The sequence below is a fragment of the Schistocerca nitens genome, chromosome 1 (assembly GCF_023898315.1).
Source record: "Schistocerca nitens isolate TAMUIC-IGC-003100 chromosome 1, iqSchNite1.1, whole genome shotgun sequence".
Taxonomy (NCBI): Eukaryota; Metazoa; Arthropoda; class Insecta; order Orthoptera; family Acrididae; genus Schistocerca; species Schistocerca nitens.
The window spans coordinates 979,768,303-979,785,488 of record NC_064614.1 but is presented as its reverse complement, the minus strand read 5'-3'; the positions used below and the strand labels follow the sequence as shown (position 1 = coordinate 979,785,488).

The window sequence follows — 17,186 nt, the reverse complement described above, 5'->3', positions numbered from 1 at the left end:
AATTACTGATATGGAGTTAAGGAGAAATTTTAGTAACTGAATGTCTGGAACCCGAAAGATAAAAATGTACCATTGAAAAGACAGAGAAGAATAAACTAGAGGTATTTGAAATGTTACACCAAACAAAATAGCTAAAAATATGCTAGGCCTATAAAGTATTAATGAAGAAGTACTAAAAGAAATAGGGTAGACAAAAATCCATAGGAAAACTCATAAAGAACAAAAGCACAGTCCCATGGACCATCTATGAAGGCATGCAGGAATGTTCATCTTAGCACTGAAAATACAATAGAGGAAGAGCTACAGTGCCAGCCAAGGCGTCCATAAACTGTAACATATAATCAATTATGATTTAGTAGCAAAATGAAAATGAGAAGATTGCATAAAACAGGAACAACTGGAGAACACCATCAAAACAGTCAAAAAGTTGAGGTGCATAAAATCAAAAGACTTGTTGCAGCAGCAAAGTTACAGTTTTGTTGCGCCAGATGTTAACATACAGTAGAATTGATATCATGTTAAATTTCTCTGAGGAGGCATTGACATTTGTAATTATCAATAATGTTTCATATTTTTTATTATTTTTTAGGTGTACTGCTTTTCTGTCTATGATGAAATCAAAGTGTCAGTCATGTGTATCTTCTGCTAAAGATTATTTCTTGCAGGTTCACATTGACAAATTTGAATTAACTGAATAAAACTTTATCTAAAAACAAAGATGATGTGACTTACCGAACGAAAGTGCTGGCAAGTCAACAGACACACAAACAAACACAAACATACACACGAAATTCAAGCTTTCGCAACAAACTGTTGCTTCATCGGGAAAGAGGAAAGGAGAGGGAAAGACGAAAGGATGTGGGTTTTAAGGGATAGGGTAAGGAGTCATTCCAATCCCAGGAGCGGAAAGAATTACCTTGGGGGGAAAAAGGACAGGTATACACTCGCACACACACACATATCCATCCGCACATACACAGACACAAGCAGACACTTTGTGTCTGTGTATGTGCGGATGGATATGTGTGTGTGTGTGAGTGTATACCTGTCCTTTTTTCCCCCAAGGTAAGTCTTTCCACTCCCGGGATTAGAATGACTCCTTACCCTCTCCCTTAAAACCCACATCCTTTTGTCTTTCCCTCTCCTTTCCTCTTTTGCGATGAAGCAACAGTTTGTTGCGAAAGCTTGAATTTCGTGTGTATGTTTGTGTTTGTTTGTGTGTCTGTTGACCTGCCAGCACTTTTGTTCGGTAAGTCACGTCATCTTTGTTTTTAGATATATTTTTCCCACGTGGAATGTTTCCCTCTATTATATTCATATCATTAATTTGAATAAAACTTTAGATTGATGATGACACACAAAGATCATAGAAATGTACCTCTTAAAAACTGCAAATCCTTGATGACACACCAAAGCTGTTGAACTGTACCTCAACAGAATGATTGTGTATTAGGCATTTTGTGCCTCAAGGCTTATTCTTCTTTGTGAACAAATATAGCAAGAATGAATACTTAATGTTAGGAGGCAGTTCACCTTCATTTTACACTATCACAATGAAGCCAGTATATAGAGTGGTATTAATTATAGTTCATTCTCATATAAGGAGTTAAAGACATGCTTATAAATAATAATATAAAAGCATATCACTAATGCCAAAGTCTACAAGTCAAACACGGTCCTTAACACTACTGTGGAACTAGACAGTCACCTGCTTACCATTAATGAAACACTCTTCTGGTAGAAATAGTAAACAAACCATGAGTTGCAGATTGGATGGTTTATTAAAACCCCTTTCCATGGTTTCAACATTCATAGCAACATCTTCTTGAGAATAATAATATGGACCACTGGATTAAATGTTATGACAGAGGTACATTAAAATGTAGCCAAAAGGTATTTAAAATATAAAATTTAACCTCCATATTAAATTAAAAGATGCACAACAAGGTTATTGTCATATGGTACTTCCTCGCCTTGTGTGCTAACTGTATATTGGTGAGGAAGTACCATATAACAAGAACCATGTTGTGCATGTTTTAATTTAATGTGGTTGGTTTGTGGGATTAAAGGGACCAGACTGCTACGGTCATCGGTCCCAATTTAATGTGGAGGTGAAATTTTACATTTGATGATGCCTTTTGGCTATATTTAACATACTTGTGCCACAACATGTAATCCAGTTGTCCATATTTTTCTTCTGAAGAAGACAACTTTATGAACGTTGAAACCATGGTAAAGCGGTTTTAACAAACCTTCCAATTTGCCATTGATTGGATGTCTACAAGAAGATTTCATTCTAAGGTTGCTGCTCCAGCCAAGTACAAAATTTTAAAATTAACACATTGGAGCTGGTGGATGTGCTAGATACGTTCACTATCGTTTAACCAAAAATTCCGAAGGACGTATGTCATACGTTCTTCGCTTCCGACTTATTTATTTGTGATTTAAACATGTGTTTTACATTTTTAAGTGGTGAGACTAATTGTTTGGCTTGTTTCAAGTGCATTGTTGATGTCTAGTGCATGCCAGTCTCTCATGAATGGTACCAATGTTACGTGAACTATGTGTGCACTTGGGATATTTTGAAGGTTGTCTTGTTCTTTGTTGCCTGTCATGTTGTACTATTGTGTGCATCCTTTCCATGTGTAAAAACATATGAATAGTGAATATAGCTAACACACATTGCTTGTCAAAATTAGAGATTGAAGAACTCTTGAACAATGGCTCAGAACTTGATGATCTTTCAGACGACATCGGCGATTTTTCAGAAGACGGCTCATGATGACTCATGTGATCTGGAGAGCGAAACCTGTGCTGCTGATAGAAATGATGGTAGTGAGTATGAAGAAGCTAATGCACAAGTTTCTATTAGTCAGGTTTGTCATTCAGTTCAACAGCCTGCCTTCACAATGAATGGTGTTATTTTTATGTGCTCCCTGAATTACCTCTGTTTGAAGAAATGAGTGGAATTCAGGTTCCTGTTAATACATTATCAACAGTACTAGACTGTTTGTTGCAATGTTTTTATCACAGCATGTTTCTAAAAGTAAAGTCAGAGACAAATATATATGCTACTGATACTATTTCTGAACTTTGTCGTCAGAACAGAATCAAACCAAAATCCTTATCAAAGAAATGGAGAGCAGTGAGGATACATGAAGTATATCAATTTTTTGCAATCATTTTGCATATGTGTGTTGTAAAGAAACCTAAACTTATGGATAATTGGTCTGAAGACCCTGTGCTTGCTTCATCATTTGCTTCTCAGCTAATGTCAGGAGACAGATTTTTTGCCATATTCAGGTTGTTGCATGTGAACAATAATGTGCTATGGACACCTCAGCAAGAACCAGGCCATGACCCTCTGCATAAAATAAGACCTGTTTGGGACTTTTTCACAGAAAGATGCAAAAAGTCTTTTATCCATCATGAAATCTGACTGTGGATGAAGCAGTAAGTCCTTTTCGAGGAAGAATTGGATTCTGTGTTTATATGAAAGACAAACCAGAGAAATATTGGATAGAACTGTATGTTGTAAGTGATGCTCAAACAGGTTGTGTGTGCAATGCTGAAGTTCATGCTGGAGGAAAAGTAAATGTTGACAATTCTATCTAATCCCTGCTGCTTACTTGGGAAAAGCACATATGGTATACATGGACAGATTTTATGCAAGCCCTGCAGTCCTTGAAGAACTATGAGAAAGAAATACACTGGGAGTTGAAACTGTTATGAAGAACAGGATAGGTTTGCCTGGAGACCTAATAAATCAAAAACTAAAGAAATGAGAAATGACATTTCATCGAAAAGGACGCCTTTTCTGCTTGAAATGGAAAGACAAATGTGATGTACACATGTTGTCAACATAGCATAAGATGACTACTTCACATGTCAGTGCAAAATCCAGGAATAAATATGTTGCTGTAGTAAAGCCAGATGTTGTACTATACTACAACTTGTCTAAAACAGGTGTTGACAGAGGAGACCAGCTGATGAGTTACTATCCCTTCCAGTGATAGACTGTAAAATGCTGGAAAAAGATGTCCATATTTTTGTGAGGGCAGTTGAGAATGACAACATTATTCAAAATATTAAAAAAGTGTGCATTAACAGATTTTACCTGTAAATTAGCAAAACAAGTGGTTTAAAAAGGAGGATCAGAACTAAATAAAGACACACATTCAGCATCTGGAATTGCAAGTGCAAACAGATTCACAGCACACCATTTTCCTGAGAAACTGCCACCAACCGAAAAGAAAAAAAAAAAAAAAAAAAAAAAAAAAAATACAGCTAGAAGATGCAATGTCTGAAACAAGGGAAAGCTGCAGGAAAGGTAGTGAGGAAAGAGACCAGATACTACTTGTGTTTCCAAGTGTTTTGAAAGATTTCATACCCAAGTGAAGTTCTCTAATTTGTAAAAATGAGAAAAACAAACATTTCACAATGAAACACCTTACCTATAAATGAAGCACTTAGTATTTCCTGCAGACAAGTGATTTTAAATCAATAGCCTACCATTCCCTACAACTTATGAAAATTTTGTCCACTTTGGGCAGAAATAAAAATATTGAAAAACATTATCTTTAGAGTAATATCTACAAATCCCACTATAATTTATTTGTACTAAACATATACATATTCATCAAGAGGAAGGATGGAAGATTAAGCTGATATACTGCCTAAAGAGGTAAGTGGATTAGCAAATGTATAAAAAAAACTGTAAACTGTAGAAAATTTCCTCAGGATCTGGGTAATAACTGGATTTCTGACCTGTTAGGCTCCAATGTGTAAATGAAACAGTGGCACACTCATTGTACTGGCATACAGGAAAAAGAAAGACCTACAGATATCAGGTCTTGATCTTGGAGTTCCATAAAAAGGAGGTTCTAATTGAACTGAAAGAGAATCAAAATGCTACTTTCAACTCCTTCCTACATCTTGTAAATAATAAATGACCCATAATCTTAAGTGTTTTACTGAAGTGTCATGAATTAGAAATGCTGATAATCATATTTACATTATTGCTATTCATTACTTACCAAGATATATATTTCTGCTCATTAATCCATTATAGCATAATATTTTGTAATGATCCACACTTTTGACAGTAGCAAGTTGCCACACAAACAGAGCACAGAAAGGCTATGTAGCATATCTTTAAAGAGCTGTACTTATTAACAAGAAGGTCTCATACATGTGATGTTCACATGAGACACTTTATTGATGTATCATAATGTTTTTAAATAGGTCTACCTACCTTAAAACGCAATTCAGCAACAGGAGGCTCTGCATAGGGAACACCTTTAAATGTATATATTGTTGAGAGTCCTGAAGCTGTTTGCTCCACAAGTCCTCTTAAAGACCCTAGAGTTGTTGTAACTGTCACATAATTGTTTTGTCCCTGTAAAAATAAAGCAATGGACAGAGAAATCTGAGTCAAGATCCATTATTTCACATATTGTAATTGTTATGGAGAAACTGGTTAAAATGGATATTCAAGCTACATAAATTTATAAAAATGGATCAAATATTTTTGAGATGAATAGCTAGAAAGAAGGAAAATTTCAACCTTTTGGAAATACTGATTCCATTCAAACTAATATAGAATAGGATGAAGAGTAATATGTGTTGATGTAGATGAAACAGAGGGACTAGATCACTCACTCAGAATATATGATTCAATGATCTCATGGTATATTTGTCATAAATCAAATACAGAGTGAATTCCCTCTTTCATTTTATATGTTTCTCAAAGCATTTCTTCTTTTGTCTGCCTCCCCCTATGTGCCGTAGTTGTATAAACTAATGACATTCTGCATAGTTATTGGTCCTACCTTAATCAGTGCTTTCTTTTTTCTAATGATTGCTTTGTTTATCATTTTCAAATGTTTGTAAATTATTGTCTTACTCCTTAAGTCATAATGTCTATAATTTAGCTGGCTCAGTTTTGCCCTGATTATGTCTTCCTAAGTGTATGTTTACTATCATTAAACGTACAGAAATTTCAGAAGGCCTTTTATTTTAGCCCTCTTATGGAAATCCTGCCTCTTTTAGCTATCACAGACTGTTCACATTTGTATATTTTTTACAACCTAATTTATTCATGTAATATGCTACATAATCTCATTTTAAGGAGAACCAATAGTGATGTGAAACAAATAAAAACATACATTCAAATTCACCATTTCATTCAACATAATCTGAAATAGCATCTAAAGGCAAATCTTTCTGGCGTGAGGAATGAGTCAATGTATATATTACCAAAAGACAAGCAACTTTTAACAACATAATCACTGCAAATTATTAACACTAAACTATTATAACACTGTTTAATACTATTAATAATTGTACTAGTAATGTAGTGAATTGGCTACAAAGCTGCTACTTTGAAAGGAGGGGAAAAAACTGCTTCCACTCTGATATTTACTGAACATCTGCAGTTTATCGCTCTCCAGCATCTTAATATATACCTATTTATCACTTGGTTTATATCTTGTGAAGAAAAGAGTTACCCACTTCTGTAGTAACAGCCCATGTTTACAGTACACTGCTACGAGCCATGCTGCTATACTATAAACATTGTAACTAACAGGAATTTTCAGTCCTTGAGTCTGATTAATCAGGTAAACTATGAAAAGTGTAGCTAAAGAGTTATGTTTTTAAATTCTCTTTTCAATTAGTAGGTATTCCCAATGTCTTCTTTTATGTTAAATGGTACCTCGTTGAAAAACAGGCTACACAACAACACTCTGAACTTTAGACAAGTAGGCAAAGTCTACATAAAAATTAATGCTTGCGTTATAATTGTGCAGGTCATAAATCAATTGGAACTAATTTTTATTGTCCTCAACAAGTACCATTGACGAGCAGATGTACTGGGAAATGAGTGAAAGAATCGAAGATCCCTCAAGGTGGATCTGCAAAATATGCAGTTATCTACATGTATGAGGCATTTTTCTCAACTGAGAATCATTTCAGTAGTAAACAAACGTAAGTTTTTCAACCCTAAAGAGGGCATGCCTTTTTTTTAACACAAGTAGGCACATGTGTTTTGGTTAGCAGGAGAGCCAACACCGTGTTACTAGAGGAGGCCGAAAGGCACGCGTTTTAGCTCACGCAGGCTGGCGTGAGGTCTGGAACAGGACAAGGAAATTATAATTTAGAAAAACGGACGTAGCTGGTGGAATACTTAACTTTAATCCGTTCATTGTGAATGTCGGTCTTGACGGTACATGATTCAATATCAATAGTAACTGATAATGGCGCCTTGCTAGGTCGTAGCAAATGACGTAGCTGAAGGCTATGCTAAACTATCATCTCGGCAAATGAGAGCGTATTTTGTCAGTGAACCATCGCTAGCAAAGTTGGTTGTACAACTGGGGCAAGTGCTAGGAAGTCTCTCTAGACCTGCCGTGTGGCGGCGCTCGGTCTGCAATCACTGATAGTGGTGACACGCGGGTCCGACATATACTAACAGACCGCAACCGATTTAAAGGCTACCACCTAGCAAGTGTGGTGTCTGGCGGTGACACCACAACGTGTACACTTTGCACACATGTAAGGAATAGTTGTCTTTATGTTACCAAAGTAAACATACATGAACAGAATTAGAGTTTATTCTTAGTTTAATTAAATAATGATAAAATATACTAACATATGAGCTAAGTCATTGATTAATTAAACAATAATAAAATAAACTTTTCATTGTACCTCTCTGTTGCTGCAAACAACTGTTACCCCACAGTAATGACCCACTTGAGGCATTAAACAGCGCAGTTGCATCAGATCCCTAACAACCCCTTATTTGGTTACTATTTATCTCATAGATAACTGCCTCATCATCGGAGTGCCCCAATAGCTTGGAATCTGGTCATTTTCTTGCATAGAATGCAAATTTTTCTTCGCTGCTGTTTATTTTGCAGTACTGCTGCTCAGCTGGACAGACAACACAACTTAATACTGTGTTAGCCGAAGCAGTAATGAAGGAATAAGTAAGGGTTTGCAATCATAAAACAACAATGGAATGGTACAAAACAATGTTATTTGTGATTGACACACTTTGTACACAAGCACACCCACTCAAGGGTTAAACAACACTGTTATTGCACAAAAGCCTATACTTTAATACACTTTTTAACGTAATTTCCACTCATATTAAGTCATAAATTCCTGAATTTTATTCTAATAAAAATCTACCACTCTATCTGCCAACTACTGGTAAATGGCCTGCCTGACATTATTACTTTTGTTCTTGTGCTGACAGCCTAATTGTTTTCTCAGGTGCAGGAAGAAGTATGATCAATGGTTATTGCATCAGGGCTATATGAAAGGTGATAAAACAATGGAAACTCCAGGTAGCAATATCAACAATGTAGGAAAAGACAGATTGCTACATACTGTAAAGAAGACTCATTAAGTTTCACACAGGCACAATTAAAAGACACTTACATACAGCTTTTGGTCACAGCCTTCATCAGCAAAAGAGGCACACACACCATTTATACATGGAAGCAAACACACCTCATGCACACATCATGCACACATGACCACCAACTCCAGCATCTCAGACCAGGATGCGACTATCAAGCGGAGTTCAAGCAGCATTCTGGGAGAGGGGAAGTGATAGTAGTGTACAAGTGGGGACAGAGAAGAATGCTATCTGATGGAGTGTGCATGGACTAGAATACCAGCAGGCACAGTGTCAGGAGGTTGTGGAGCAGGGATGTGGGGGAAAAGGGCATCAAGCAGAGGAGAGGGGAAGTATGGGTGGACATGTTGGAAGAAGGCATAAATAAACAGAGTGCCAGATGAAAATGTAGAGGAGATTTTAGGATGGAGGGGTTGAAACTGTTGGATGGAGAGTGCAGGGAGAATATGTTACCATATGTTGAGGCCGGGATAATTATGGGAGCGGAGAATGTGTTGTAAAGGATAATTCCTATTTGAGCCATTCAGAAAAGCTGGTGGTGGAGGGAAGGATCCAGCCATTGAAATTAAGTATGTTATATTCAGCTGCATGTTATGGCACAGGGTGATCTATTTTGCTCTTGACCCCATTTGGCAGTGTGCATTCATTTAAGTGGACAGCAGGTTGATAGTCATATGAATAAAAAAAAACTGTGCAATAATTGCAGCAGAGCTGGTAACTGATATGGCATTCACAGGTGGCCTGGCCTCTCATGGGGCAGGATAAACTTGTGACAAGACTTGGATAGGAAGCGCTAGGTTGGTGGACTGGGCAGGTCTTGCACCTGGGGCTTCCACAGGGCTTGTGGGAAGGGGTTGGAATTGGGAGTAGTAAAGGGATGCACTAGAATGTTTTGGAGGTTGGAAAGTCGATGGAACATCACTTTAGGAGGTATGGGAAGTGTCTCAGGTAGGGTGTCCGTCATTTCAGGGCATGATGATAAGTAATCAGAGCTCTGACAAGAATGTGGTTCAGTTGTTCCAGCCTGGGGTGGTACAGGGTGGTGAAGGGGACATTGCTTTGTGGCTGGTTCTTGGGACTGGTGGGAGTATTGGGGGTGTCAGGGGAAATGGCATGGGAGATCTGTTTGCAGTAAAGGTCTGTGGGATAGTGACTGTTTGTGAAGGCCTTGATGAGACCCTGAGCATGCTGAGCAAGGGATTTTTTGCCATTGCAGATATGCCATCCCCAACTGGCCAGATTGTATGGGATTGATTTTTAGTGTGAAAGGGATGACAGCTGTCAAAATACAGATACTGTTGTTGGTTGGTTGGTTTAACATCTAGGAAGGTGCCACTCTGGGTTGAGGAAGACCACACAAAGCAGGTGGGAGAGAGGATGTTGAGGTTGTGAAAGAACAAAGATAGGGTGTCTTGGCCCTGAGTCTAAATGAAGATATCCTCAGTGAACCTGAAAACAAGGGGGTCAGGATTTTGTGAGGCTATGAAGGTCTCCTCTAGATGGGCCATAAAAAGGTTAGCAAAGAAGGGTGCCATGCAGGTGCTCATGGCTGTGCTGCAGATTTGTTTGTATACCTTCCCTTCAAAGGAGGAGCAGTTGTGGGTTAGGATAAAGTTAGTAAGGTGTATGAGGAATGAGGTAGTGGGTTTGGAGTCTGAAGGATGTTGGCAAATGTAGTGTTCAATAGTGGTAAGACAATGGGCATGAGGGATGTTGATGTATAGGGTTCCACAAGGTAAAGGGGTGGGGATGGTGGAGAGATGGCGAAGGAAGTGTTTTGTGTCTTTGATTTGGGAGGCTAGATTACCAGCATCTGGTTGCAGGTGTTGGTCAATGAGGGCCAAAATTGCTTCAGTGGGGACACAATAACCAGCCACAACAGGGAATCCAGGATTGTTGGGTTTGTGGATTTTGGGGAGCATGTAGAAGGGATGAGTGTCGGGTATCAAACGAGTGAGAAGGGAAATGGATTCAGGGGAGAGGTTCTGGGAAGGGCCTACGGTTTTAAGTGGGGATTGGAGGTTGTTGGACTTCTGGGGTGGGATCACTCTGGTGGAGTTTATAGAAAAAGGAGTCAGATAACTGACGGAGGCCACCCATCAGATAGTCACTGTGATTCATAACAACAATGGTGGAACTTTTGCAGGTAGGATGATCAGGACAGGATTTGTTTTGAGGTGTGTATGGCTACCATTTCTTCAAGTTAAGGGTTGGTTTTCTGACTAAGGGACCTGGGAAAAGTTGGACTTGATGCTGAGGCTAAGTTGGAGGTAAGAGATTTCTGGAATGGGACCAGCAGGTGGTTAGATGGTGGTTGGATGGTGGTATGAACTGGAAGAGGCAGCACTCAGTGTTGGAAATAGGGTGGCTATGGTTGGAAGAATTGGTGGCAAAGAATTTCTTCCATTGCAGGGATCAGCAGAAGCAAAACAGATCTTTGACAAGTCCAGCACCGTTAAATTTGGGTGTGAGGCTAAGGGTGAGGCCTCTTGATACGACTGAAACTTCTGTAGAGCTGAGGGTTTTAGTGGAAAGGTTAACAACAGTGTTACTGTAATGTTTTGGCACTGGATTTGGTGGAGAGCTGAAATGGAGTTTTGGGGGATGTGGCAAGTTCAAAAGGTAAGGTAGGTGGGATTTGGTTGTAATGACAGATGGATGAGGATTACTACTGTGGGTATGATAGGGGTGGATAGTGGTGCCCCAAAGTGGCAGGAGGCTGTCAGCAGGTTGGACAACTTATGCAGGCAGTGTCTGGAATGCTCCTCCACATGCTGGAGAGCAAAGAATTCACTTTCAGAGATGTGATGTGTAGAGTAGGGATTGCAGAGTACTAGTAGCTTGTTGAGGGAGCAGAGGTAGTTCTGGCATGCCTCTGCCAAGGAGATATGTTTTTGCAGTACCAGGTTCCTGAGGGCCAGAAAGAATGTTGAATTGGTTTTAGCCATGGAAAGGGATACTTTTCTAAACTGGTGCAGAAAGATGGAGCAGGGGTCCATTGTGGCAAGAATGGTGTAAAGGAAACGGGAATGATGTAGAAAAATGTGGCAGTGGAAACTATATAGAAACCAGATACGTTAATGAAAGTAGCCTTTGGAATTTTCATAGCATGTTGCATACTGTTGAATGGGACAGAGACCCAAACAAAACTGTAGACTCTAAATATGAGTCATTTTTCTCTGATTATAAATACCACTTTGATGTCACTTCCCCCCCCCCAAGTAAAAATCTCTCTCTCAAATGTAATTCATATTCATGGTGAACTGCAGGAATTAAGAAATCTGTAGGTACTCTTAGAAATCTGGGTTGGCATTCTAAGCGTAATGCAGCATTAAAGCCATATCTTAGATGCTACAGAAAAGTCTACAGAAAGGTTATTCATGCAGCAAAAAAACTTAACAATGATTTAATTATCAGAAAAGGCAGCAATAGAACCAAATCAGTTTGGAAGGTCATAAACCATAACATTGGTAAAATCAAAGTGACAAACAATAATCTTATCATAAAAAAGGGAGGAAAAGTTTTTGAAGACCCTCAATGTGTTACCAATATGTTCAATGACTACTACATTAACAGTACTCAAAATCTTACCAAGAACCTGGGGAGCTCAAAAGGTAGTAAGTCAAAAGTTCCCACAAATGAAAAGACGATGTTTTTGTACCCAGTTACACATTCATAAGTAAGAAATTCAATTAATAAGCAGAAAACTGTCCTATGGATGTGATAGTGTTCCTGATAAGGTTAGAAAACATAGTGCAAACAAAATAATAACTGAACTCATTGATATTATTAATAGATCATTTGAAACTGGTGAATCCCCTTCTGCACTTAAAAAAATCAATAATAAAGCCACTATATAAAAAAGACTGTCCTTATACCATTAAAAATTATAGACCATTGCCACAACTCTCAGCTTTTGCTAAAGTAATTGAGAGGATTATGTATCAGTGACTGTTAAGTTTCCTAAACAAGCACAAACTCTAACCAATGCACAGAATGGGTTCAGAAAAAACAGGTCTACAGAAACAGCTGTATATCACTTCTTGCAACAGGTTTTAACTGCAGTGGATAATGAGGACTTAAACTGTGGAAATTTTTAGATCTATCCAAGGCCTTTGACCTCATCAGCCATGATATTTTGCTAGAGAAACTGTATTGCTTAGGAGTATGTAGAAAAGCATACAGCTGGTTTCAATCGTATCTGTGCAACAGACATCAAAGTGTTGAAATAATACATAATGGCACAAAGTATTACTGAACATATCTGAAGTCAATTGTGGTGTACCCCAGGGTTGTGTTCTAGGCCCTCTGTTGTTCTTAGTTTTTATTAATGATTTTCCTAATAATCTTACAAGATCAGAATCAGTACTTTATGCAGACAATATGAGCCTTTTTATCAAGGGAGTTAGTGATGCAGACCTACAAGAAAAAATAACTTCAACAATGAATGAGGCAGCTGAATAGTTCAAGGACATTTACTTAATTATAAATGACAAAAAGAAATCACTTGGATAAATTTTAGACACATAAGGAACAAAGTAAAAAATAACATGTTGAATGTGTGCTGTGGCTAAACATGCCTTGGTGCACAGCCAGCACAACTTGGCACAGTGTTACACCGTCCGGGTTATCTGGATACTTCCCACCAACACCAACCTATCCGAACTCCGGAGATGGGAACTTGCTCTTCAATATATCCTCTCTTCCCGTTACCCACCAGGCCTCAAATCCGCTAATTTCTAGTTGCCGCCACTCATACCCCACCTGTCATTCAACATCATCTTTGCCTCTTCACTTCCGCCTCGACTGACATCTCTGCCCAAACTCTTTGTCTTTAAATATGTCTGCTTGTGAGATGTCTGCTTGTGTCTGTATATGTGTGGATGGATATGTGTGTGTGTGTGTGCGAGTGTATACCCGTCCTTTTTCCCCCTAAGGTAAGTCTTTCCGCTCCCGGGATTGGAATGACTCCTTACCCTCTCCCTTAAAACCCACATCCTTTCGTCTTTCCCTCTCCTTCCCTCTTTCCTGATGAGGCAACAGTTTGTTGCGAAAGCTTGAATTTTGTGTGTGTGTTTGTGTTTGTTTGTGTGTCTATCGACCTGCCAGCGCTTTCATTCGGTAAGTCACATCATCTTTGTTTTTAGACATATTTTTCCCACGTGGAATGTTTCCCTCTATTATATATATATATCAGCATCTTTTTTAATATATTTTTCCCATGTGGAATGTGTCTTTGCAGAAACGTGGGTGAAATGGAATGATGAGATATGTGTGTGTGTGTGTGTGTGTGTGTGTGTGTGTGTGTGTGTGTCTGTGTGTGTGTCTGTGTGTGTGTGTTTTGCGATAAAAGAAGAGAGACGCAAGAAGGATGGGTTAGGTTGATGACTTAAAGTTCGAGTGGCATGCACAAGTGAAGAAAATAACACTAAAGCACATCAGGATGAGGGATGAATTGGGATCATTAGGAATAAATATAACCATACCTATTGGAGAAAATAATCGGTGGCATCAGATGTTGCATCAACAATCTGTGCAGTCAAGAAGTCTGTGTTGTGCATGGACGGTCGTTGATACTGTGGGTCTTGGAAGTAGATGCAGTTTGGAAGGTGGCAAATAAACATAGGAAAGAAGAGAAAGAATGGACATTGAGAAGAGTTACATTATATATACATTCAGTAAACTATAACTCCATGAGGAATTTGATACTTTAAGCACAGGGCAGGAGCATCTAGAGGAAGTCTGGCTAAAGTTTGAAAGAATAGTTGACAGCGCTGAAATCCCTGGGCTAGCAGGACAGAGCGGATGTGGTTATATTTGTAGAAAGGGGCCAAAATAAGTTACTGTCTGTTCCACTCAACATACAAATTTTATTTGTTAAAACACACAATGATATAAGCAAGAATCAAAACTCTCAAGGTTTTAACGAAAGACCTCCTTTGATTTAATTTAGATTGTCTGAAGGCCACATTGAAAATTCAAGGCACAAGGCCTAAGCAAGGAATTGAGGTACAGGAGTTCTTCTGGAGGTTTCACTTCTTTAGAAAAAAAAAAAAATGTATCTTCAGTATAAATAGGCTGAAATCCTTAGCTTAAATTTTTCCCATAGAGTACTTAAGACTAAAAATGAAATCACTGTGTAAAACACAAGGAGTGGCACTCAGAACGTTCCAAGGGTCAGCCTGGGAAGGTAACACTAACCCATGTTTAGGTGAGACAGGCAGCCAGACCGAAAACCTTTTAATCGGAAGGAAACACAACCTAGGGACAGTTCACAACCAACCGACAATCTGACTGATTTCCAACAGTCAGATCCAACTGCACAGATAATGGAAAATAACTATCAATGAAAAGTAAACCAAGATACCAATAACTTCAAACTTGGCCTCACCAAGATCAAGGCATCAAACTCCACTCAAGACAAGTTTAAAAGAATACCGAAAACACAAGTCACAACTGTCAAGTCACTACTGGAGGCTGCAGACTTTAGGCAACAAAACACATGACTTATTATCACATGTGTCAATGGCTGAGGACACAACAATCCACAAATAACGAACAAATTGTAGCAGTCGAATTTTAAGAACAGGTAACTAATTACTCAACTTCAGGATCCTGCTTTGGGAGAAAGTGAATGGTCGCTCACACAGCTAGTGCCTCCAAATGCAACAGCATGTGCCCGCCACCAAAAGCCCCAACCTGGCTTCATGCTGTGTGGAGACTGCGTTGCTGCTCAATTCCAATGAACCAACAAGGTCCAACGACATCCCAACTCGGAAAATGGTGTTCATCCTGAGGATCCAAGACATCATCGACTGAGATGACCGCTCGAGCAAATGACCAATGGCAGCCCAATTTTGGCGACAGCGGTCCCGGCGACCCAACTGTTGCTGGCTGCCAACTCTTCCCCAACGGATACTGGAGTCTGTGCTCAGCAGACCACACGTCGCCATCTGATGACCAGCTGACCGACCAACCAACGGCCTTCCATCTGCATCGGCCACAGTCCCAGTGTGTACTTGCACAGTGCAAACCTGACTGCCACTGACTACCAACTCGTCCAACTGCTGAGTAATGATAAACGTGACTCAGTCCACAACCCAAAGGCGACTGAGACTCAGAGTTGACTTACTAACATGCGACTGTTTGCCTTCTGACTGACTCTGCCGACTCACTCCACCGACTCACTCCACTGACTCCGTTCACCGACTCCCTTTCCTGTCAGAGTAGAACCCAGAAATACTCACTGTTGCTTCACGGGTAGTAACACAAAGCTAGTATCGATAATGCTGGTGCTGCCTCTCACGGGCAACGAAGGTAAGCAACGACAGTGGTGCCAGAAGTTATTAACAGAAAATTTTAAAAAATATTCTCGCCATTTCAGAACTGCAGGAAGGACAGGTCACAATCGTGAGCCCCTCACAGCTCAAGTGCACTGGATGGATATGTGTCCAGTAGAACATTTCATAAAGAGGTAGAACCTCCATGGTATATACTCACTAAAAAGAAACTTCTAATGAAACGGATATTACTGCATAATAGACGTAAAACATAGACTACTGTTGTATTAACAATAGTTTCAAACTTTTCGATCTGCTTCACATAGTCCCACATGACTGACCTTCTTTTGTCTCTAACTGAGTTTGGTACGTTTAATATTCCGGTCGCCGTTTTCTGGACCCACTCATAGTTTTCCCTGAAACATGTTAAAGACTTCACTATTACAGCCTATCAGGTGGGACACATTGGAATCAGACATTGAGCTCTGGGGTTTGGATTCGTCTCTCTGAGACCATATGGTAACACAACATCTCATACACATTTTTACTTTTCACAGATTCTAGAAATATGTTTGAGTCGTCTTTCACAGGGCAATACATAGTCGATCACAGATTCTTAAAACTTCCGGTAGTGCCAGATCCAATCCATGATTGCTCCAGTGGTTGTAACAACTCTTTGGCTGGTCTTGAAGAAGGATTTCTTTCACACCTTTGTTCCGCCCAGACATAGTAGCTGCAGCATCTGAACAGTGGGCACATAGGAACTCAGTTTCTAGTGACAGTCTTAGAAGGATGGCTTGTACGCAAAGACTGAACTGCCAGCAACAATCGTCGTTGAATCTGGCGTAATTCTGCAAAATGGGGAAGTTTTCATTTGCTGCACAATTTCTCACTGGATCATGTGAGCCACGATTTGCAACATTTCGTTTTGCATCGCTGGCGCCAACCAAGTGTCACGATGTTTCAGCCATATGTTCAGTCATGGCACATCATTCTTCCTCTCATCGAGAAGTGTCATGAGGTTCCCAGAGACCTTTTCATGAGCTCTCAACGCGTTTCCTGTTTGACCCAGTAATCTGCGTGAACTGATAATTACTAGTAACGCGGTTCTAGCTTTCTCCTGATTGGTCAGCAAATGTCGCGTGACTTGGGCAGTCACAGGTGTGCTATTTTCACAATGCTGAATAATTACAAGAGACTCTCGATGAAAAACTCTTCTTGTGTATCTTGAACTTTTCCATAGATTTTTACAGTTACAGGAACCTTCTTTAAGAAAAGCCATCTCTTTCTTTGGTCTTCTATTGTTCACTAAGTGGATGGATCGAACACAGTCATAGCAGAAAACAGTGCCACTCTTTTCTTTGTAATGTAGCCACAGATAATCCACAAACCATTCCAATTTACAAGATCTTCCATTAGTCTGTGGAAACTTGCACTTCTCTGCAGGGTGAAATTTTGTTTCAAAGAAGTAGAGCACATTG

General features: G+C 39.3%; 1 protein-coding gene across 2 annotated transcripts in view; it reads right to left on the bottom strand.

The window, feature by feature from the left end:
• The window catches only part of LOC126237688 (esterase FE4-like), a 143,707-nt gene that overhangs the window by 106,967 nt on the left and 19,554 nt on the right, over positions 1 to 17,186 (bottom strand). Inside the window, exons 1-2 of one of the 2 annotated variants that reach the window (XM_049947742.1) lie at positions 7,708 to 7,812; positions 5,255 to 5,398 (exon numbers count right to left, since the gene is read on the bottom strand). In XM_049947742.1, the coding sequence (XP_049803699.1) occupies positions 5,255 to 5,398; positions 7,708 to 7,779 (216 nt within the window). In that variant the 5' untranslated portion in view covers positions 7,780 to 7,812. Of the gene's footprint in view, positions 1 to 5,254; positions 5,399 to 7,707; positions 7,813 to 17,186 lie in introns of those variants that run through there. The other variant, XM_049947743.1, reaches the window with a different exon arrangement.